General features: G+C 43.5%; 1 protein-coding gene across 1 annotated transcript in view; it reads right to left on the bottom strand.

Moving 5' to 3' along the window:
- Positions 1-300: 300 nt before the first annotated feature.
- Positions 301-24,884, bottom strand: part of LOC101475794 (casein kinase II subunit alpha') — a 39,942-nt gene continuing 15,358 nt past the window's right edge. Inside the window, exons 4-13 of the mRNA XM_004566386.2 lie at positions 7,411-7,512; positions 7,239-7,289; positions 7,015-7,074; positions 6,347-6,430; positions 4,167-4,277; positions 3,981-4,082; positions 3,381-3,481; positions 3,125-3,273; positions 2,004-2,091; positions 301-746 (exon numbers count right to left, since the gene is read on the bottom strand). Coding sequence (XP_004566443.1) covers positions 2,018-2,091; positions 3,125-3,273; positions 3,381-3,481; positions 3,981-4,082; positions 4,167-4,277; positions 6,347-6,430; positions 7,015-7,074; positions 7,239-7,289; positions 7,411-7,512 — 834 coding nt within the window. The 3' untranslated portion in view covers positions 301-746; positions 2,004-2,017. The remainder of the gene's footprint in view (positions 747-2,003; positions 2,092-3,124; positions 3,274-3,380; positions 3,482-3,980; positions 4,083-4,166; positions 4,278-6,346; positions 6,431-7,014; positions 7,075-7,238; positions 7,290-7,410; positions 7,513-24,884) is intronic.

Genomic DNA, 24,884 nt, shown 5'->3' with positions numbered 1-24,884 from the left:
ACTTACATCTAAAAATGTAGTTTCATGCATCAGTTAAAACACTAGAGTCCAGCTACACGACGCCCAGCTGGAAACACTTCACACAAGGTGAGTATTACAGAATTTACAGAAAATATTACATTTTGTGATTTATATCGTTGTCAGGACGATAAATGTCTTATATCGGGATATTAGATTTTTGTCATATCACACAGCCCTACTGGCTACACTAAACTTTAGAGACCAGGTCTGAGCAATGTGGACCATAGTGTTTGAAGATAAATTTCAGTTCAGAGACAATAAAAGTCCAAAAGACACACCTTTAAATAAAAATGGTTTATTCTCTTTTAATATAGCTTTTGTTCTATCCATAGCAGAAAAGAGCCTCCACGCCACTCAGTGCTTAAAACCTGCAACTGGATCTGAAGTCGTCGCTGCAATAACCGACAAAGGTCTTCACAGCAATAACACCAGCTTGATACCCATCCAACAAGTCACGTTGCTCATTTTAAAAACAAGTGGAGATGTTGGCAGGTAGGAAGAGGAGGAGGAAGAGGAGGGTGAAGGGGTCAGATCTGATTCCAGATCTGATTTATTTGTGACTCAGACCAAGCAGCGCAGATTCCCAGGGTTTTGTTGGGAGGAGTTTATTCCGTGCGTGTTTGTTTGTGCTGCAAAATTGACATCTTGCTCCAGTATGGCTGTTGATGTGGAGGCAGAGGTTTCTGCCACGAAAAGGTCACAAGTTGAGGTAATAAAGATTCTTCCTGAATGGACAGAAAAACAAATACTGAAAACTCATCCTGTAATCACAGAGGTGTGAGCAAGCAGAACACAAGCAAAAGGATACCATTTGATATTCATAACAGGCCGGCTTTGTCCAAGCAGGTTCTGTTGCAGTAAATATTTCATACTGAGCCTGTCTACAAATGCTGATGCACAGCTGCTGCTTTTTATTTTAAGGAACAATAACTTTGGCTCGTGAAGGATTTTATTTTGAGTCAGGTAGTTTAAAATCACCCTAAAATTTTCCAGTAATGTTCCGCAGTCTTTCCCGGGTCACCACAGGGTGTCTGAGTAAATAAAGAAGCTCCATTTAAGACAACCAGAGTTGTCTTAAATTTGAGACAACCAGAGTTGTCTTAAATTTGAGACAACCAGAGTTGTCTTAAATTTGAGACAACCAGAGTTGTCTTAAATGGAGTGCGTGAAGATGCCGGGTGAAGAGGAAAGATAACAGTGATGGTCAACATGAGGAGCAAGAGGTGAACAAAATCATCAGATTTCAAAACAACAGTGTAGACAGGCTGTTGGCTGCAGTTTCAGTTTACAGTGTTTGAATCTTGGTCTCAGGCCTTATGCCAGCTCACAGAGTGAACAGGCTGAGGTCCACCTTCCTCCACTGCTTCCTTTCTACTCTTCACTGCGCTCGCTGATTAAAATGTCTCTGTGGCGGGGCGGGGCCTGCGGTGCCGTGCAGAGGAGGCGGACGCACCTGCACGGTACCGCAGGCCATGCCCCGCCACAGTCTCCAAAAAGAAAAAACATTAGTTTTACATCACCCCAAAGTAGTTGTTTTGTCTTTATTGATTACTGTGCTCACTGTGGTAGGAAATAAACTAAAGGAACACAAGAACATACATCGGCACCCCTGGTGATGCAACATGTTCTAACACTGCCCCCTGGTGACAACAAACTGCTACCACATGCAGAAAACAGCCTGAAGCACAAATGCACGACCACGTTACGTGCTGCTAGATAAAAATTCAGGTCCCTTCTGAAGAAGCTCGACTTGTGCTGTTTTTGTATCGTTTTTGGTTGATATTTAACATTCACAGAAATAATATGTAAACAGACTCAGACTAAAGCATCAGCATTTGTAGGAAAGCCCGTAGCTTCTGCGTGCTGCAATGGCTGTAATCATTCGCACACGCATTGGCATGGCATGTAAAGTGGCACATCCAAGCTTTTGCATACCTCTACATCTCTACATATTATAAATAGAGTATTGTTGTGTGTCTTACCTGTTCTCTGGGTATCATGTTGCATTGGAGCTGCTTATTGCCTTTGATCCATCTGTGTTGGCATTTGCTTGTTCCTTCACCACAGGATCTGAGACATAAACACAAAATGTTTTCCGTGAGCTTTCTTGTCGTTTGTTTAGGCCGTCTTCAGGCAGGAGGACAGAGAGAGGGAGAGAAAGCAGACGCAGATGTGGCCAAGCACAACTTTCTGACATGACTTCTGTAAACTCTGCTGATGAGTGCACGGGCTATCACTTGTTATGGGTCACGTTAAATTTTTAAAAATGATGTCATGTTTAAAAACAGCACTTCCTCATCACAACCTGATTACCAGTGGCCAAAATACCTGGAACAACATCAATCTTTTATCCTGCCTACGGACACAGAAAGAGCAGAAGCTGAGAGACGGAAAGAGACGTGAGAGAAACCATAACTCTAAGTCACTGTAGCTTTCTGTGTTGATGGATTTTTCTAACCCAGTTATTATTCTCTTTTTTACTTTTGTCCTTGTTTTCAAATTGCACCATCTTTCTTAATGTTTTTATAATGAATTTAGATGATGTCACCCCTTATTTATCCCCCCCCCCCTTTTTATGTATAATTTATGACCCAGGTAAGAATGCAGATGTGTAAGGATGAAAAAGGAAACCCTGGATGTGAAAAGCTGTATTAATAATCATGCAGTGCACATGCATCTGTAATCAGTACACATAACAGACAGCTTTGATGTGGACTGAGACATTTTGCTTTTTATCTTTTAAAAAGCAAACTGAAAAGTGAATTTCTACATGCTCAAAAAAAGAATTCTCCTGATTTTAAACAATGATTCTGGAAGACGAGTAAAGTATTTTACTATAAATGTTGCTTTGTCAGCATCATAAGGAGTATCAGCTGATCGAGTGAAAATATCAGATCAGGTCCACAAGGCTGAAGATGAACTTCAGGTTACTGTGTGTTTGGCCACTGTGGTCACACATCGCTGCTTTATATTTGGTGAATGGAGTTAACTGATAAAATGGAAGAAGAGCTTGTATAATCTTGAGAGTGAAATCAGATTTGTGACTCATTATTTCAGCAGGCAGCTGTTGTTGCAGACGTGCTGCGGCTCGCGCGGTACTAACAGAAGTACGGGTGCTGCATGGCCTCGGCCGCCGTCAGCCTCTGCTGGTGGTCATAGCGCAGCAGCTTGTCCAGCAGGTCCAGAGCCTCTGGACTCACCAGGTGCTGGTTCTCTGATTGGATGAACTGCTCCCAGCGTTTCCGTGTTTGCCTGGAAACAAGTGACTATTAACATCTAGTTAAGCTGCCTGGGTGTGAGCTGCTTTCAATACATTTGAATATGTTTCAGCAGTTTTACAGGAAGTCAGCGATACTCACTGCCCCAGCATGTCTTTGAAGCGAGTGTCCAGTTCTATGTGATATTTGTGCAGGTAGCCAAAGAGCTCATCGGTGCCGAGAACCTTAGCGATGCGGACCAGCTGGAAAACAAGATGCATACCACGTCAGTGCGCCCCCTAATGGCTCAAATATGTCAGTGCACTGTCACAGCAGAAGACACTGTTTATGAAAGCAGAAACAAAGACAACACAGTCAGTCAGTGGCTTTTTACATCACTGTTCATCGAGACCTGAACTCTGACCTTTTAAAAATAAAATGTTATCTGTTGGCCGTTTTATCCTAATTGAGTGAACTGTTGTTACAGTTAGTGTAGAAATGTCTTGAGTTACAGCTTTCAGAGCATGAAGTGGAGGCTGACACAACAAGCTGTCGCTCCTTTTAAAGCAGCTCCTTCGACTCACTGCTGTCTGGATTTTTCTTAGAAAACACACGGCTTATATTCAGGTCACTACTATGTATTATTATTGGCTTACAATTTATTATAGTTCAAAAGCATAAGTATAACCCACCATAGCATTTTTGTGTCTGACCTGCAGGATCACACATTTCTGAAAAACCACTTCATGTTGTCTCTCTCACCTGGTCATAGTTGTCCTGGCCATGAAAAAACGGTTCCTTCAGGAAAATCATACTGGCCAACATGCAGCCGAGACTCCACATGTCCAAACTGTAATCATACATCTGAAAGAACAACACACAACTAAAAATGAGCTCAGAGAAAACTGAGACGGGCAGGTGACCGTGTTCTGCTGAGTGGAAGCATACCTGATAGTCCACTAGCAGCTCGGGGCCTTTGAAATAGCGCGAGGCCACCCTGACGTTATATTCCTGAGCGGGATGGTAAAATTCAGCCAAACCCCAATCTATAAGACGCAGCTGTCACACACAAACAGAAATCAGAATCAGAATCAGAAAGGGTTTTATTGCCAAATGTTGAGCAGGTTTACAACATTAGGAAATTGCTGCGGTGCTTCAGTGCAAACATACTGTCATAAATTGCGCTTAAATAGACATGAAAAAATAAAAGTAAGAATAAGAATTAAAAGTGCTACGTAGAAAGATATATACATGAGTGCAGGTGGTGATCAGTGCCAAACATGGAATGATGCAGTGAACACAGCGTAGGGTCATGTGTTAGTGGTGGGAACAGTCGTATGTTTATTGTTCATGTGTCCAACAGCAGAGGGGAAGAAACTGTTCTTATGGCGTGAGGTTCTGGTGCGAATGGACCGGAGCCTCCTGCCTGAGGGGAGCAGGTCAAACAGACTGTGTCCAGGGTGAGAAGGGTCAGCTGAGATCCGAGCTGCACGCCGCAGTGTCCTGGAGGTGTACAGGTCCTGCAGAGATGGGAGTCTGCAGCCAATCACCTTCTCAGCAGAGCGCACAACACGCTGCAGTCTCTGTTTGTCCCTGATAGTGGCTCCAGCGTACCACACGGTGATGGAGGGGGTGAGGATGGACTCGATGATTGCAGTGTAGAATTGCATCATCGTCCGTGTTGGCAGGTTGAATTTCTTCAGCTGCCTCAGGAAGTACATCCTCTGCTGGGCTTTCTTAATGACGGAAGTGATGGTGGGCTCCCACTTCAGGTCCTGGGTGATGGTGGTACCCAGGAAGCGGAATGAGTCCACAGAGGTGATGAGGGTGTCAGTCAGGATGATGGGGGGGAGTGGGGCTGTGTGCTTCCTGAAGTCCACAGTAATCTCCACTGTCTTCTGGGCATTCAGCACCAGGTTGTTGTGGCTGCACCAGGACACCAGACATTCAACCTCCCTCCTGTAGGCAGACTCATCCCCGTCTGAGATGAGCCCAATAACGGTGGTGTCATCTGCAAACTTGATTAGCTTGACAGACTGGTGGGTGGAGGTGCAGCATTTGGTGTACAGGGAGAAGAGCAGAGGAGACAGAACACAGCCCTGAGGGGAGCCGGTGCTGATGGTCCGAGAGTCCGAGACATTCTTTCCCAGCCTCACATGCTGCTTCCTGTCCGTCAGGAAGTCAGTGATCCACCGGCAGATGGGATCAGGCACATTCATCTGGGAAAGCTTGCCTCGGAGATGGTCTGGAAGGATGGTGTTGAAGGCAGAGCTGAAGTCCACAAACAGGATCCTGGCGTAGGTTCCTGGGGAGTCCAGATGCTGCAGGATGAAGTGTAGGGCCATGTTGATGGCGTCATCTACAGACCTGTTGGCTCTGTATGCAAACTGCAGGGGGTCCAGGAGGGGGGCCGTGAGGGTCTTGAGATGGGAGAGAACTAGGCGCTCAAATGACTTCATGACCACAGATGTCAGAGCCACGGGTCTGTAGTCATTTAGTTCAGTGATCCTAGGTTTCTTGGGGACAGGGATTATGGTAGAGGACTTGAAGCAGGCAGGCACATGACATGCCTGCAGTGAGGAGTTGTCATGTCATGTGACAAATGACAACATTACACACAGTGTCTTGTTGAACCATTCTGAAGGTTCACATTGTGGTTTGACAAAGTTACAGCTCAAGTATTAGCCGTTCTCCCACTAGTACCTACTCGACATGGTTTTTAGGGTTTGCTATTAGGGGCCAGTATCTGGTACTTTTATAGTACCCACTTGGCCGGGGTTCCAAGCGATCAACAGACAGCATGTGTTTGACTGGTTAGTCAGTTATGTCACTCGACAGGGTATGGGAGTGTTTCCTTCACGAAAATCAAAACTGCCATTTTTTTTAAGGACTCGGAAACGATGGAAAGCCTCACAAAAATGAACCCGTCACCCAAAAACTCCACAGACTGAGCAGCAGGTGTAACATCGCCTAGACTACAAATGACGTCTTGTGGCTAGCACTCGATTGTAATGGATAATTAGTTGAGCCGAGCACGTCCTAATGGAAAAAGGGCTACAAGTGTTTGCAGACACACAACTTGCCAACATTCCAGCATACAAAACAACCCATAGAAGCGTCAGTAGCACCTTCCTCAGCTGGTGGTCAATCATCACATTGTGCGGCTTCACGTCCCTGTGCATGATCCCCATACTGTGACAAAAGTCCAGAGCCTGGAAGAACACACAGAACAGGCTTAGTGAGGTGCTTATCGTGGTGGCGTTCCATTCAAATGTACCTCCAAAAGTCACTTTTCCCCTCCAGGTCCGTCCCATTCAAATTCAAAGGTTGTGCGCATTCAACATTTTCATAGATAGCATTAATAAAAGCACTGAGGCCACTGCTTTGTCTGCTAATGCTCAGGACAGCTTATCTGAACGAATGTTTAACGACGTTCTATCATCAGTGAGTATTCCCGGAGCAGTCCATATGGACTCGTATGTTATTATGTAACGGTGCAGGCTGTTTAACACTTACAAACTTTGCTTTCATTTTTATTAAACTAAAGTGTTTAGCAGTCGTTTTATAACTTTACTTAAAACGTCCTGAATAAACTGTCCCAAGGATGCTTTCATATTTGACTCGTGCTGTGTCATTAGATATAATCCTGGCTCTGCTGCTGGGCCCTTGTGGCGACAGATTCACACTCTGAATTAGGAAGTCCCTCAGTGACCGCAGCACATTTGAAGAGTGGTACTCTGCAGTTCCACTTTGAAAAGTGAGGATCAGTTTACATGTGAAAACAAAGTAATATTACCTTTAGAAGCTCATACATGTAGTAACGGATATCGTAGTCTGTCAGCTTCTGGTAAAGCTCCTGTGGACCGCACGAGAGACATCAATGTATAAAAAGTGTTCTGATGTGAGCAGCTGGCCTCTACACATGTGGAGCAATAACTGGAGGGTTATTCATGTTATTAATAATGGACATCAACGTGTTTGCATGGATGGTAACCCTGCTGGTAGTCCAAACTTGAGTACCTTAAAATCTGTGTTATTGATGTACTCAAAGACTAGCGCTGGTGTTCTGGACTGCAAAGAGAGGACAACACATGGCTTCACTGAGGAGAACAGCAGGTATCACTGAGTTACAAGCATGACTGGATTACATGGCTCACACGCACGCATGCAGCTGCCGGTTTTCACAACTCACCACCGGGTCTTTGACCGTGTCCACCAGGCGGATGATGTTGGTTCCTCCTCGCAAGTTTTCAAGAATTTTGATTTCCCGTTTGATCTTCTTCTTCTTGACAGGCTGAGTAGAGATGGACACTCATAGTCAGCACAATGGAAATAAGTGAAAATGAAAATAGGGTGCTGCTGAGAGAATCCATCTTTGGGCATCCAAACACACACACACACACACACACACACACACACACACACACACACACACACACACACACAGTATTTCCAACATTATGCTGCTCATTTAAAATGTTTAAATGTTCTGTGGATGACAGAAATAGTTACAATAAAGCTGCTACAATAACCATAAAGTGATACCACATAAACACTGAACTTACCTTCATTTGCATCATGTGTTAATAAAAGCTTGTCACGGCACAAAAATATCTACTTATTAAATATTCCTGCTGATTTTTTCTAGATCATCAACAGCTTCTTTATGTTCTTTAGCTTCTTTACCTTTATATTCTACTTAAGGGTTTCTGTAGCATTAACTGCATAGTTATTTGGTAGGGGTGCAACAATACTCAATTCAATTCAATTCAATTTTATTTATATAGCGCCAAATCACAACAAAAGTCGCCTCAAGGCACTTCATACTCGTATCGATATTGAACCGTTCGATACAGTGCTTTCGGTTCGGTACGCATATGTATCGAACAATACAAAATTTTTAATTTATTTGATCAACTTTTCTTCTGACGATGCTGTGTTGAGAGCTCAGTGGATCTGCATTCGACTACTCTGCCTAGGCTGCACTGTCGAGTGCAGATCCACTGAGCGCAGCGTAAGCTAGCAAGACAGAAGCTAAGCTCGTTGCAACATGGCAAATTGAACCTCCCCCACCCTCATTCAGATCTGGCGTTTGGAACTATTTTGGTTTTCATGTGACGTATGACCCTGAAGGTAAGCGCGTCATGGACTAAAGTAAAACAGTATGTCGGATGTGCCATGCAATGCTCAATTACATGGGTGGGAACTAGTGCTTTAGCGCAGTTAGCTCGTTAACGTGTTGACGCCGTCCAGCCCCACGCACGGGGCGATCCGTGGTAGCTCGTTAACGGAGATTTGCCGTGTTGTGGCGTTAACGTCATTTAAGATTAACGCTGACAGCACTAGTGGGAACACAACAAATATGACTGCACATTTATGCCGACATCATCCTAGTGCAAAGATAAGTGGAAGCAGACAAAAACAACAAGCATGCTACTAACTTTAGCCGAGTCATTAGACAGCCGTTAGCACATGATTCTGCTTATGGGGACCTGATATGTTTAATATGCTGCTGAGAATATAGCCCAGAAGAAGTGGATAGTATAGCTTTTATTTTTGAAAGAGCCATTTCTCTGTAATAAACTCTCTTTTCCAAAGATGAGTGATTTCTCGATCAGATAGATTTATTATTTTATTACTTTGTTGTTTCAGCAACATTAAATTTAAGAACTCTACGTTTGAGTTAAAATATATATTTATAATTTTAATAAATGACAAATTAAAAAAGCATGAACATTTTTTGTATTGAAAGTATCAAACCGAACCGAACCGTGAATTTTGTGTATCGTTGCACCCCTATTATTTGGTAAAGTGTTGGGTATCTCATTCACTTGGCTGTTGATGCCACAGCCTTTTTTTTTTTGTTAACTCCTGTCCTGTCTGGCAGCTTATGCAACCAGAGTTATGATCTGAATGCACTGTTGAGCCAAACAACTTGTTATTCCAAGATCAGCTCTATAAATTCTCTATAGGCTCCTCTGGTATACAGTTTGATAATGTATAAGACAGGATGGGTAGTAGAAAGGGAAAAAAAATGGGGTGGGGTGTAATAAAACGACAGGGTACAAACTAGGGCTGCCACGATTTGTCGACTAGTCACGATTACGTCGACTATCAAAATCGTCGACGACTGATTTAATAGTCGACGCGTCGTTTGAAGCTTTGTAAGATCACAAAAGACGCAGGAATAAGTGGCAGGATTTAAGAGTGTAATAACGGACTGAAACAGAAGATGGCAGCACTGCATGTACAAGGATGCCAGCTGCCGTTAAACCCCGAAGAAGAAGAAGAAGAAGCAGCTGTGTCCCAGAAATCATAGCGCGGCCCAGCTTAGTTTCCAACAATGGCGGCAGCTAGTTAGTTTTAATGTTACTCTTATTATTCTTTCTGGGTCACAAAATAAACGTTTAACATATTTTCAGGCGAGAATGTAGCTGTGTAAACCTCAAATATCGGCTCAGTTTATCAGGACACCACATATTTTCAAAAGCGCTCCGACGTTTTCGGAGACGTCTGTTACCCACTAGCTCGTTAGCGAGCCGGGGGCTAGGTCACTAGCGCGGTGAGAACACCGGACTCCCGGCAAATTGTTTTCTAACCCACCGCCGTCTTTCGCTACTCAGGTTAAATATATATGAGTCACTTAGATAACTTAAAATGTTATTGTTTGGCTTTTTTAGGGCCCGAGCACCGAGAGTGCGAAGGCCCTATTGTATCTGCTCCGTTTCTTATTATTAGGGCCCGAGCACTGAGAGTGCGAAGGCCCTATTGTATCTGCTCCGTTTCTTATTATTATTATTATTATTATTATTATTATTATTATTATTATTAGGGCCCGAGCACTGACAGTGCGAAGGCCCTATTGTATCTGCTCCGTTTCTTATTATTATTATTATTCACCCCAAACAAGGGCCTTTTTGAGGGCCTAAACATGCTCAAAAACTCATGAAATTTTGCACACATGCCAGGTCTGGTGAAAAATTTTGTATTTTAATGGTTTTACATATGAGCACTGGGAAATGGCTCTACAGCGCCACCTATGCCTTGTAAAATGCAGCCCTACGACCACATCGTTTGGGCTACATGTATGAAATTTGGCACACATGTGTATCATGCCAAGACGAACAAAAACGTCAGTGGGCCCATTGATGCAAACCCAACAGGAAGTCCGCAATTTAGAAGTGAAGGTGACATTTTGGCTCTAATTTTGCCATTTCCATGCCTCGAACTTTTGCGAACTCCTCCTTGGGATTTGGTTGTATAAGCTTCATCTTTGGTCAGTGTCAACTACACACCTGGGCCATGTTAAATTGCGGAGCTTTTGAGTTTTCACAATACTATGAGGCCGTGGCGCCATGGCGAATTTCGATGACTCGCCATGAAAATCTTATTGCCTCTCATTTTGTCATACATTTTCTGACCTTGACCAAAGTGAACACATATGATAAGACTCCACCCCTGAACATATTTCAACTGCCATATTTGACACCAGGGACAGCGCCACCTAGTGGGAACAGGAAATGTCATGTTTTACACTTTGGGGTACAGTATAGTGATGGGTGACACCTGCAGCCTCAAATTTCTCCAGGAAAGCCTTAAGGAGTTGGTCTTGGGTTACAGTGAAAACTGTGACTTTTCGCAAAAGGGTGTGACCCCAGCAGCATGGCGAACTTTGATGTCACGCCATGAAGAAACAAATTAGTATAACTCAATGAAATCCAGTCTGATCAGTACCAGACTTTACAGGCATGATGTCAGACCCGCCCTGAACAGATTGACGTGCCCATTGTCGGAAATACGGACAGCGCCACCTAGTGGCCACAGGAAATGTCATGGCTTTAATTTTGTTGTACTGATTTTCACAGGTTCATCGTGGCCACCTCAAAAGCGGTGAATATCACCATCAGTCCCTCGTGATGCTTCAGTGCAAAAATTGTGACTTTACACTGAACGGCGCACCCTGGTGGCAACGCGGTTCAACATGAAAGATGAAGTGGCTTTTGAGGGGCTTGGAAAGTGTATAGAGGCTTGAAATTTGGCACACACCCCCAAATGGATGAAGGCTTTGTTGTCATGTGATCATTTTCATTGAATAGCGCGAAATTGCTCCACAGCGCCCCCTACAAAGTTTCAAAATATCAGCCCCTGCTCTGTGTTTTATCTATGAGTCTGAAACTTGGTAAGCTCATGGAAGATATTAAGATGTACAAAAAAGTCTCTTGGAGCAATATCCCAAATCCAACAGGAAGTCAGCCATTTTAAAATTCATGTGTAATTTTGGCGACATTTTCCCCTCTTTTCAGGCTTCATACTTTGACGAACTCCTCCAAGGGATTTCATCAGATTGGACCGATCTGAAGTTTGTGGAATCTAAAGACCTTTGTGATGTTAAATTGCGGAGCTTTTTACGTTCAGGGAAACGGGGTGGTCATGGCGGCACTTAGAGTTTGAATCACTCGCCAAAAAGCAGTAATCTGCTGTCACTCAAAAACACAATATCCAATCTCTCCCAAACGTCGCAGGTGTGATGAGACTCGAGCTCGGAAATGTTTGTTATGCCATTTGTCAGTAATAGTTAGAGCACCACCTAGTGGGACGACTATAATCATGGTTCAATGAGATGAAATGTTAGCTGGTGGTTAAATGCATGAATTCCATCAATGTGACATCACATTGGACGTGCTGGTTTTAGGTGTTGGGCGTGGCTCGACACGCCAGGGTGCGAGGGCCCTCATAACGCTGCTTGCAGCTTTAATTATTATTAGGGCCCGAGCACTGACAGTGCGAAGGCCCTATTGTAATTGCTCTGTTTATTATTATTATTATTATTATTATTCCGGCAAATGAATTGGCCTTTTGAGGGCCTAAACATGCTCGAAAACTCATGAAATTTTGCACACGCGTCAGGTCTGGTGAAAATTTACGTATTTTAATGTTCTCAGACATGGCCAGGGAAAATTAGCTCAGTAGCGCCACCTAGAAAAATGAAAAACGCGAGCCCCCGGTATGGGTATGACCTACATATTTGAAAGTTGGTACACCTATATAACGTTGAGAGTCGAACAAAAAAGTCTATTATGGCAATGTCCTAAACCCAACAGGAAGTCCGCCATTTTGGATTGAAGGTGACATTTTGGCTCTGATTTTACCGTTTCCATGCGTTGTACTTTAACGAACTCCTCCTTGGGATTTGGTCCTATAAGCTTCAAATTTGGACAGTGTCAACTACACCCTTGTGCCATGTTAAATTGCGGAGCTTTTGAGTTTTCACAATAGTATGAGGCCGTGGCGCCATGGCGAATTTTGATGACTCGCCATGAAAATCTTATTGCCTCTCATTCTGTCATACATGTTCCGATCTGGACCAAAGAGCACACATATGATAAGGCTCCACCCCTGAACATATTTCAACTGCCATATTTGACATCAAGGACAGCGCCACCTAGTGGGAACAGGAAATGTCATGTTTTACACTTTGGGGTACAGTATAGTGATGGGTGACATCTGCAGCCTCAAATTTCTCCAGGAAAGACTTAAGGAGTTGGTCTTGGGTTACAGTGAAAACTGTGACTTTTCGCAAAAGGGTGTGACCCCAGCGGCGTGGCGAACTTTGATGTCACGCCATGAAGAAACAAATTAGTATAACTCAATGAAATCCAGTCTGATCAGTACCAGACTTTACAGGCATGATGTCAGACCCGCCCTGAACAGATTGGTGTGCCCATTGTCGGAAATACGGACAGCACCACCTAGTGGCAACAGGAAATATCATGGCTTTAATTTTATTGTACTGATTTTCACAGGTTCATCTTGGCCACCTCAAAAGCGGTGAATATCACCATCAGTCCCTCGTGATGCTTCAGTGCAAAAATTGTGACTTTAAACTGAACGGCGCACCCTGGTGGCAACGCTGTTCAACATGAAAGATGAAGTGGCTTTTGAGGGTCTTGGCAAGTTTATAGAGGCTTGAAATTTGGCACACACCTCCAAATGGATGAAGGCTTTGTTGGCATGTGATCATTTTCATTGAATAGCGCGAAATTGCTCCATAGCGCCCCCTAAAAAATTTCAAAACCACAGCCCCTGCTCTGTGTTCTATGTATGATTCTGAAACCTGGTAAGCTTATAGGAGATATCAAGATGTACAAAAAAGTCTCTTGGAGCAATATCCCAAATCCAACAGGAAGTCAGCCATTTTAAAATTAATGTGTAATTTTGATGACATTTTCCCCCCTTTTCAGGCCTCATACTTTGACGAACTCCTCCAAGGGATTTCATCATATTGAAGCATTCTCCAGTGTGTAGAATCTAAAGACCTTTGTGATGTTAAATTGCGAAGCTTTTTCCGTTCAGGGAAACGGGGTGGTCATGGCGGCACGTAGAGTTTCAATCACTCGCAAAAAGCAGTAATCTGCTGTCACTAAAAAACACAATGTCCAATCTCTCCCAAAGGTCGCAGGTGTGATGAGACTCGAGCTTGGAAATGTTTGTTATGCTATTTGTCAATAATGGTTAGAGCGCCACCTAGTGGCATGACTATAATCCTGGTTGAATAAGATGAAATGTTAGCTGGTGATTAAAAGCATGAAATCCATCAATGTGACATCACATCGGACGTGCCGGTTTGAGGTGTTGGCAGTGGCTCGACGTGCCGGGGGTGCGAGGGCCCTCATAACGCTGCTTGCAGCTTTAATTATTATTATTATTCACCCCAAACAAGGGCCTTTTTGAGGGCCTAAACATGCTCAAAAACTCATGAAATTTTGCACACATGCCAGGTCTGGTGAAAAATTTTGTATTTTAATGGTTTTACATATGAGCACTGGGAAATGGCTCTACAGCGCCACCTATGCCTTGTTAAATGCAGCCCTACGACCACATCGTTTGAGCTACATGTATGAAATTTGGCACACATGTGTATCATGCCAAGACGAACAAAAAAGTCTGTGGGCCCATTGACGCAAACCCAACAGGAAGTCCGCCATTTGGAAGAGAAGGTGACATTTTGGCTCTAATTTTGCCATTTCCATGCCTCGAACTTTTGCGAACTCCTCCTTGGGGTTTCATTTCATAACCTTCAAATTTGGACAGTGTCAACTACACCCTTGTGCCATGTTAAATTGCGGAGCTTTTGAGTTTTCACAATACTATGAGGCCGTGGCGCCATGGCGAATTTCGATGACTCGCCATCAAAATCTTATTGCCTCTCATTTTGTCATACATTTTCTGACCTTGACCAAAGTGAACACATATGATAAGGCTCCACCCCTGAACATATTTCAACTGCCATATTTGACATCAAGGACAGCGCCACCTAGTGGGAACAGGAAATGTCATGTTTTACACTTTGGGGTACAGTATAGTGATGGGTGACATCTGCAGCCTCAAATTTCTCCAGGAAAGCCTTAAGGAGTTGGTCTTGGGTTACAGTGAAAACTGTGACTTTTCGCAAAAGGGTGTGACCCCAGCAGCATGGCGAACTTTGATGTCACGCCATGAAGAAAGAAATTAGTATAACTCAATGAAATCCAGTCTGATCAGTACCAGACTTTACAGGCATGATGTCAGACCCACCCTGAACAGATTGATGTGCCCATTGTCGGAAATACGGACAGCGCCACCTAGTGGCAACAGGAAATGTCATGGCTTTAATTTTGTTGTACTGATTTTCACAGGTTCATCGTGGCCACCTCAAAAGCGGTGAATATCAACATCAGTCCCTCGTGATGCTTCAGTGCAAAAATTGTGACTTTAAACTGAACGGCGCACCCTGGTGGCAACGCGGTCCACCATGAAAGATGAAGTGGCTTTTGAGGGGCTTGGATAGTATATAGAGGCTTTAAATTTAGCACACCCCTCCAAATGGATGAAGGCTTTGTTGTCATGTGATCATTTTTATTGAATAGCGCGAAATGGCTCCACAGCGCCCCCTACAAAATTTCAAAACCACAGCCCCAGCTCTGTGTTTTATGTATGAGTCTGAAACCTGGTAAGCTTATAGGAGATATCAAGATGTACAGAAAAGTCTCTTGGAGCAATATCCCAAATCTAACAGGAAGTCAGCCATTTTAAAATTAATGTGTAATTTTTGTGACATTTTCCCCTCTTTTCAGGCACCGTTCTTTGACGAACTCCTCCAAGGGATTTCATCATATTGAACCAATCTCCAGTGTGTGGAATCTAAAGACCTTTGTGATGTTAAATTGCGAAGGTTTTTACGTTGAGGGAAACGGGGTGGTCATGGCGGCACGTGGAGTTTCAGTCACTCGCCAAAAAGCAGTAATCTGCTGTCACACAAAATCAAAATGTCCAATATGTCCCAAAGGTCGCAGGCGTGATGAGACTCGAGCTCGGAAATGTTTGTTATGCCATTTGTCAGTAATGGTTAGAGCGCCACCTAGTGGGACGACTATAATCATGATTGAATGAGATGAAATGTTAGCTGGTGGTTGAATGCATGAATTTCATCAATGTGACATCAGATCGGACGTGCTGGTTGTAGGTGTTGGGCGTAGCTCGACGCGATGGGGTGCGAGGGCCCTCATAACGCTGCTTGCAGCTTTAATTAGGGCCCGAGCACTGAGAGTGCGAAGGCCCTATTGTATCTGCTCCGTTTCTTATTATTATTATTATTATTATTATTATTATTATTATTATTATTATTATTATTATTATTCACCCCAAACAAGGGCCTTTTTGAGGGCCTAAACATGCTCAAAAACTCATGAAATTTTGCACACATGCCAGGTCTGGTGAAAAATTTTGTATTTTAATGGTTTTACATATGAGCACTGGGAAATGGCTCTACAGCGCCACCTATGCCTTGTTAAATGCAGCCCTACGACCACATCGTTTGAGCTACATGTATGAAATTTGGCACACATGTGTATCATGCCAAGACGAACAAAAAAGTCTGTGGGCCCATTGACGCAAACCCAACAGGAAGTCCGCCATTTTGGATTGAAGGTGACATTTTGGCTCTGATTTTACCGTTTCCATGCCTCGAACTTTAACGAACTCCTCCTTGGCATTTGGTCCTATAAGCTTCAAATTTGGACAGTGTCAACTACACCCTTGTGCCATGTTAAATTGCGGAGCTTTTGAGTTTTCACAATACTATGAGGCCGTGGCGCCATGGCGAATTTCGATGACTCGCCATGAAAATCTTATTGCCTCTCATTTTGTCATACATTTTCTGACCTTGACCAAAGTGAACACATATGATAAGGCTCCACCCCTGAACATATTTCAACTGCCATATTTGACATCAAGGACAGCGCCACCTAGTGGGAACAGGAAATGTCATGTTTTACACTTTGGGGTACAGCATAGTGATGGGTGACATCTGCAGCCTCAAATTTCTCCAGGAAAGCCTTAAGGAGTTGGTCTTGGGTTACAGTGAAAACTGTGACTTTTCGCGAAAGGGTGTGACCCCAGCGGCATGGCGAACTTTGATGTCACGCCATGAAGAAACAAATTAGTATAACTCAATGAAATCCAGTCTGTTCAGTACCAGACTTTACAGGCATGATGTCAGACCCGCCCTGAACAGATTGATGTGCCCATTGTCGGAAATACGGACAGCGCCACCTAGTGGCAACAGGAAATGTCATGTCTTACACTTTGTTGTACTGATTTTCACAGGTTCATTGTGGCCACCTCAAAAGCGGTGAATATCACCATCAGTCCTTCATGATGCTTCAGTGCAAAAATTGTGACTTTAAACTGAACGGCGCACCCTGGTGGCAACGCGGTTCATCATGAAAGATGAAGTGGCTTTTGAAGGGATTGGAAAGTTTATAGAGGCTTGAAATTTGGCACACACCTCCAAATGGATGAATGCATTGTGGTTATGTAACCATTTTCCTTCAATAGCGCAAACTGGCTCCACAGCGCCCCCTACAATATTTCAAAACATCAGCCCCTGCTCTGTGTTTCATCTATGAGTCTGAAACCTGGTAAGCGTATGTAAGATATCAAGATGTACAAAAAAGTCTCTTGGAGCAATATCCCAAATCCAACAGGAAGTCAGCCATTTTAAAATTAATGTGTAATTTTGACGACATTTTCCCCCCTTTTCAGGTCTCATACTTTGACGAACTCCTCCAAGGGATTTCATCATATTGAAGCATTCTTCAGTGTGTAGAATCTAAAGACCTTTGTGATGTTAAATTGCGAAGCTTTTTACGTTCAGGGAAACGGGGTGGTCATGGCGGCACGTAGAGTTTCAATCACTCGCAAAAAGCAGTAATCTGCTGTCACTAAAAAAAACAATGTCCAATCTCTTCCAAAGCTCATAGGCGTGATGAGACTCCAGCTCGGAAGTGTTTGTTATGCCATTTGTACATAATGGTTAGAGCGCCACCTAGTGGAATGACTAACTAATCATGAATGAATGAGTTGAAATGTTAGCTGGTGGTTAAATGCATGAATTCCATCAATGTGACATCAGATCGGACGTGCTGGTTTTAGGTGTTGGGCGTGGCTCGACGCGCCGGGGTGCGAGGGCCCTCATAACGCTGCTTGCAGCTTTAATTAGGGCCCGAGCACTGAGAGTGCGAAGGCCCTATTGTATCTGCTCCGTTTCTTATTATTATTATTATTATTATTATTATTATTATTATTATTATTATTATTATTATTATTCACCCCAAACAAGGGCCTTTTTGAGGGCCTAAACATGCTCAAAAACTCATGAAATTTTGCACACATGCCAGGTCTGGTGAAAAATTTTGTATTTTAATGGTTTTACATATGAGCACTGGGAAATGGCTCTACAGCGCCACCTATGCCTTGTTAAATGCAGCCCTACGACCACATCGTTTGAGCTACATGTATGAAATTTGGCACACATGTGTATCATGCCAAGACGAACAAAAAAGTCTGTGGGCCCATTGACGCAAACCCAACAGGAAGTCCGCCATTTGGAAGAGAAGGTGACATTTTGGCTCTAATTTTGCCATTTCCATGCCTCGAACTTTTGCGAACTCCTCCTTGGGGTTTGATTTCATAACCTTCAAATTTGGACAGTGTCAACTACACCCTTGTGCCATGTTAAATTGCGGAGCTTTTGAGTTTTCACAATACTATGAGGCCGTGGCGCCATGGCGAATTTCGATGACTCGCCATGAAAATCTTATTGCCTCTCATTTTGTCATACATTTTCTGACCTTGACCAAAGTGAACACATATGATAAGGCTCCACCCCTGAACATATTTCAACTGCCATATTTGACCTCAAGGACAGCGCCACCTAGTGGGAACAGGAAATGTCATGTTTTACACTTTGGGGTACAGTATAGTAATGGGTGACATCTGCAGCCTCAAATTTCTCCAGGAAAGCCTTAAGGAGTTGGTCTTGGGTTACAGTGAAAACTGTGAGTTTTCGCGAAAGGGTGTGACCCCAGCAGCATGGCGAACTTTGATGTCACGCCATGAAGAAACAAATTAGTATAACTCAATGAAATCCAGTCTGATCAGTACCAGACTTTACAGGCATGATGTCAGACCCGCCCTGAACAGATTGATGTGCCCATTGTCAGAAATACGGACAGCGCCACCTAGTGGCAACAGGAAATGTCATGGCTTTAATTTTGTTGTACTGATTTTCACAGGTTCATCGTGGCCACCTCAAAAGCGGTGAATATCACCATCAGTCCCTCGTGATGCTTCAGTGCAAAAATTGTGACTTTAAACTGAACGCCGCACCCTGGTGGCAACGCTGTTAACCATGAAAGATGAAGTGGCTTTTGAGGGGCTTGGAAAGTTTAAAAAGTCTTGAAATTTGGCGCACACCTCCAATGTGGTTAAGGCTTTGTTGTTATGTGATCATTTTCATTGAATATCCCAAAATGGCTCCACAGCGCCCCCTACAATATTTCAAAACATCAGCCCCTGCTCTGTGTTTCATCTATGAGTCTGACACTTGGTAAGCTTGTGTAAGATATCAAGATGTACAAAAAAGTCTCTTGGAGCAATATCCCAAATCCAACAGGAAGTCAGCCATTTTAAAATTAATGTGTAATTTTGATGACATTTTCCCCCCTTTTCAGGCCTCATACTTTGACGAACTCCTCCAAGGGATTTCATCATATTGAAGTATTCTTCAGTGTGTAGAATCTAAAGACCTTTGTGATGTTAAATTGCGAAGCTTTTTACGTTCAGGGAAACGGGGTGGTCATGGCGGCACGTAGAGTTTCAATCACTCGCAAAAAGCAGTAATCTGCTGTCACTAAAAAACACAATGTCCAATCTCTCCCAAAGGTCGCAGGTGTGATGAGACTCGAGCTTGGAAATGTTTGTTATGCTTTTTGTCAATAATGGTTAGAGCGCCACCTAGTGGCATGAATATAATCCTGGTTGAATAAGATGAAATGTTAGCTGGTGATTAAAAGCATGAAATCCATCAATGTGACATCACATCGGACGTGCCGGTTTGAGGTGTTGGCAGTGGCTCGACGTGCCGGGGGTGCGAGGGCCCTCATAACGCTGCTTGCAGCTTTAATTAGGGCCCGAGCACTGAGAGTGCGAAGGCCCTATTGTATCTGCTCCGTTTCTTATTATTATTATTATTATTATTATTATTATTATTATTCACCCCAAACAAGGGCCTTTTTGAGGGCCTAAACATGCTCAAAAACTCATGAAATTTTGCACACATGCCAGGTCTGGTGAAAAATTTTGTATTTTAATGGTTTTACATATGAGCACTGGGAAATGGCTCTACAGCGCCACCTATGCCTTGTTAAATGCAGCCCTACGACCACATCGTTTGAGCTACATGTATGAAATTTGGCACACATGTGTATCATGCCAAGACGAACAAAAAAGTCTGTGGGCCCATTGACGCAAACCCAACAGGAAGTCCGCCATTTGGAAGAGAAGGTGACATTTTGGCTCTAATTTTGCCATTTCCATGCCTCGAACTTTTGCGAACTCCTCCTTGGGGTTTCATTTCTTAACCTTCAAATTTGGACAGTGTCAACTACACCCTTGTGCCATGTTAAATTGCGGAGCTTTTGAGTTTTCACAATACTATGAGGCCGTGGCGCCATGGCGAATTTCGATGACTCGCCATGAAAATCTTATTGCCTCTCATTTTGTCATACATTTTCTGACCTTGACCAAAGTGAACACATATGATAAGGCTCCACCCCTGAACATATTTCAACTGCCATATTTGACATCAAGGACAGCGCCACCTAGTGGGAACAGGAAATGTCATGTTTTACACTTTGGGGTACAGTATAGTGATGGGTGACATCTGCAGCCTCAAATTTCTCCAGGAAAGCCTTAAGGAGTTGGTCTTGGGTTACAGTGAAAACTGTGACTTTTCGCAAAAGGGTGTGACCCCAGCAGCATGGCGAACTTTGATGTCACGCCATGAAGAAACAAATTAGTATAACTCAATGAAATCCAGTCTGATCAGTACCAGACTTTACAGGCATGATGTCAGATGCGCCCTGAACAGATTGATGTGCCCATTGTCGGAAATACGGACAGCGCCACCTAGTGGCAACAGGAAATGTCATGGCTTTAATTTTGTTGTACTGATTTTCACAGGTTCATCGTGGCCACCTCAAAAGCGGTGAATATCACCATCAGTCCCTCGTGATGCTTCAGTGCAAAAATTGTGACTTTAAACTGAACGGCGCACCCTGGTGGCAACGCTGTTCACGATGAAAGATGAAGTGGCTTTTGAGGGTCTTGGCAAGTTTATAGAGGCTTGAAATTTGGCACACACCTCCAATGTGACGAAGGCTTTGTTGTTATGTGATCATTTTCATTGAATATCCCAAAATGGCTCCACAGCGCCCCCTACAAAATTTCAAAACCACAGCCCCAGCTCTGTGTTTTATGTATGAATCTGAAACCTGGTAGGCTTATAGGAGATATCAAGATGTACAAAAAAGTCTCTTGGAGCAATATCCCAAATCCAACAGGAAGTCAGCCATTTTAAAATTAATGTGCAATTTTGGCAACATTTTCCCCTCTTTTCAGGCATCGTTCTTTGCCGAACTCCTCCAAGGGATTTCATCAGATTGCACTATTCTTCAGTGTGTGGAATCCAAAGACCTTTGTGTTGTTAAATTGCGAAGCTTTTTACGTTCAGTGAAACGGGGTGGTTATGGCGGCACGTAGACTCTCAATCACTCGCCAAAACGCAGTAATCTGCTGTTACTCAAAAACACAATGTCCAATCTCACCCAAAGGTCGCAGGCATAATGAGACTCGAGTTCGGAAATGTTTGTTATGCCATTTGTACATAATGGTTAGAGTGCCACCTAGTGGAACGACTAGCTAATCATGAATGAATGAGTTGAAATGTTAGCTGGTGGTTAAATGCATGAATTCCATCAATGTGACATCGATCGGACGTGCTGGTTTTAGGTGTTGGGCGTGGCTCGACGCGCCGGGGGTGCGAGGGCCCTCATAACGCTGCTTGCAGCTTTAATTATTATTATTATTATTATTATTATTATTATTCAGGCGAAACAAGGGCCTTTTTGAGGGCCTAAACATGCTCAAAAACTCATGAAATTTTGCACACATGCCAGGTCTGGTGAAAAATTTTGTATTTTAATGGTTTTACATATGAGCACTGGGAAATGGCTCTACAGCGCCACCTATGCCTTGTTAAATGCAGCCCTACGACCACATGGTTTGAGCTACATGTATGAAATTTGGCACACATGTGTATCATGCCAAGACGAACAAAAAAGTCTGTGGGCCCATTGACGCAAACCCAACAGGAAGTCCGCCATTTGGAAGAGAAGGTGACATTTTGGCTCTAATTTTGCCATTTCCATGCCTCGGACTTTTGCGAACTCCTCCTTGGGGTTTGATTTCATAACCTTCAAATTTGGACAGTGTCAACTACACCCTTGTGCCATGTTAAATTGCGGAGCTTTTGAGTTTTCACAATACTATGAGGCCGTGGCGCCATGGCGAATTTCGATGACTCGCCATGAAAATCTTATTGCCTCTCATTTTGTCATACATTTTCTGACCTTGACCAAAGTGAACACATATGATAAGGCTCCACCCCTGAACATATTTCAACTGCCATATTTGACACCAGGGACAGCGCCACCTAGTGGGAACAGGAAATGTCATGTTTTACACTTTGGGGTACAGTATAGTGATGGGTGACATCTGCAGCCTCAAATTTCTCCAGGAAAGCCTTAAGGAGTTGGTCTTGGGTTACAGTGAAAACTGTGAGTTTTCGCAAAAGGGTGTGACCCCAGCAGCATGGCGAACTTTGATGTCACGCCATGAAGAAACAAATTAGTATAACTCAATGAAATCCAGTCTGATCAGTACCAGACTTTACAGGCATGATGTCAGACCCGCCCTGAACAGATTGATGTGCCCATTGTCGGAAATACGGACAGCGCCACCTAGTGGGAACAGGAAATGTCATGGCTTTCATTTTGTTGTACTGATTTTCACAGGTTCATCGTGGCCACCTGAAAAGCGGTGAATATCACCATCAGTCCCTCGTGATGCTTCAGTGCAAAAATTGTGACTTTAAACTGAACGGCGCACCCTGGTGGCAACGCTGTTCACCATGAAAGATGAAGTGGCTTTTGAGGGTCTTGGCAAGTGTATAGAGGCTTGAAATTTGGCACACACCTCCAATGTGACGAAGGTTTTGTTGTCATGTGATAATTTTCATTGAATATCCCAAAATGGCTCCACAGCGCCCCCTACAAAATTTCAAAACCACAGCCCCAGCTCTGTGTTTTATGTATGAATCTGAAACCTGGTAGGCTTATAGGAGATATCAAGATGTACAAAAAAGTCTCTTGGAGCAATATCCCAAATCCAACAGAAAGTCAGCCATTTTAAAATTAATGTGTAATTTTGGCGACATTTTCCCCTCTTTTCAGGCTTCATACTTTGACGAACTCCTCCAAGGGATTTCATCAGATTGGACCGATCTGAAGTTTGTGGAATCTAAAGACCTTTGTGTTGTTAAATTGCGAAGCTTTTTACGTTCAGGGAAACGGGGTGGTTATGGCGGCACGTAGACTCTCAATCACTCGCCAAAACGCAGTAATCTGCTGTTACTCAAAAACACAATGTCCAATCTCACCCAAAGGTCGCAGGCATAATGAGACTCGAGTTCGGAAATGTTTGTTATGCCATTTGTACATAATGGTTAGTGCCACCTAGTGGAACGACTAGCTAATCATGAATGAATGAGTTGAAATGTTAGCTGGTGGTTAAATGCATGAATTCCATCAATGTGACATCGATCGGACGTGCTGGTTTTAGGTGTTGGGCGTGGCTCGACGCGCCGGGGGTGCGAGGGCCCTCATAACGCTGCTTGCAGCTTTAATTAGGGCCCGAGCACTGAGAGTGCGAAGGCCCTATTGTATCTGCTCCGTTTCTTATTATTATTATTATTATTATTATTATTATTATTATTATTATTATTATTATTATTCACCCCAAACAAGGGCCTTTTTGAGGGCCTAAACATGCTCAAAAACTCATGAAATTTTGCACACATGCCAGGTCTGGTGAAAAATTTTGTATTTTAATGGTTTTACATATGAGCACTGGGAAATGGCTCTACAGCGCCACCTATGCCTTGTTAAATGCAGCCCTACGACCACATCGTTTGAGCTACATGTATGAAATTTGGCACACATGTGTATCATGCCAAGACGAACAAAAAAGTCAGTGGGCCCATTGACGCAAACCCAACAGGAAGTCCGCCATTTGGAAGAGAAGGTGACATTTTGGCTCTAATTTTGCCATTTCCATGCCTCGAACTTTTGCGAACTCCTCCTTGGGGTTTCATTTCATAAGCTTCAAATTTGGACAGTGTCAACTACACCCTTGTGCCATGTTAAATTGCGGAGCTTTTGAGTTTTCACAATACTATGAGGCCGTGGCGCCATGGCGAATTTCGATGACTCGCCATGAAAATCTTATTGCCTCTCATTTTGTCATAGAAGTTCTGACCTTGACCAAAGTGAACACATATGATAAGGCTCCACCCCTGAACATATTTCAACTGCCATATTTGACACCAGGGACAGCGCCACCTAGTGGGAACAGGAAATGTCATGTTTTACACTTTGGGGTACAGTATAGTGATGGGTGACATCTGCAGCCTCAAATTTCTCCAGGAAAGCCTTAAGGAGTTGGTCTTGGGTTACAGTGAAAACTGTGAGTTTTCGCGAAAGGGTGTGACCCCAGCAGCATGGCGAACTTTGATGTCACGCCATGAAGAAACAAATTAGTATAACTCAATGAAATCCAGTCTGATCAGTACCAGACTTTACAGGCATGATGTCAGACCCGCCCTGAACAGATTGATGTGCCCATTGTCGGAAATACGGACAGCGCCACCTAGTGGCAACAGGAAATGTCATGGCTTTAACTTTGTTGTACTGATTTTCACAGGTTGATCGTGGCCACCTCAAAAGCGGTGAATATCACCATCAGTCCCTCGTGATGCTTCAGTGCAAAAATTGTGACTTTAAACTGAACGGCGCACCCTGGTGGCAACGCGGTTCATCATGAAAGATGAAGTGGCTTTTGAGGGGCTTGGAAAGTTTATAGAGGCTTGAAATTTGGCACACACCTCTAAATGGATGAAGGCATTGTTGTTATGTAACCATTTTCCTTGAATAGCGCAAAATGGCTCCA

Source organism: Maylandia zebra, linkage group LG1, assembly GCF_041146795.1.
Source record: "Maylandia zebra isolate NMK-2024a linkage group LG1, Mzebra_GT3a, whole genome shotgun sequence".
Taxonomy (NCBI): domain Eukaryota; kingdom Metazoa; phylum Chordata; class Actinopteri; order Cichliformes; family Cichlidae; genus Maylandia; species Maylandia zebra.
The sequence above is the reverse complement of the archived record's forward strand: the minus strand, read 5'-3'. Positions and strand labels throughout refer to the sequence as shown.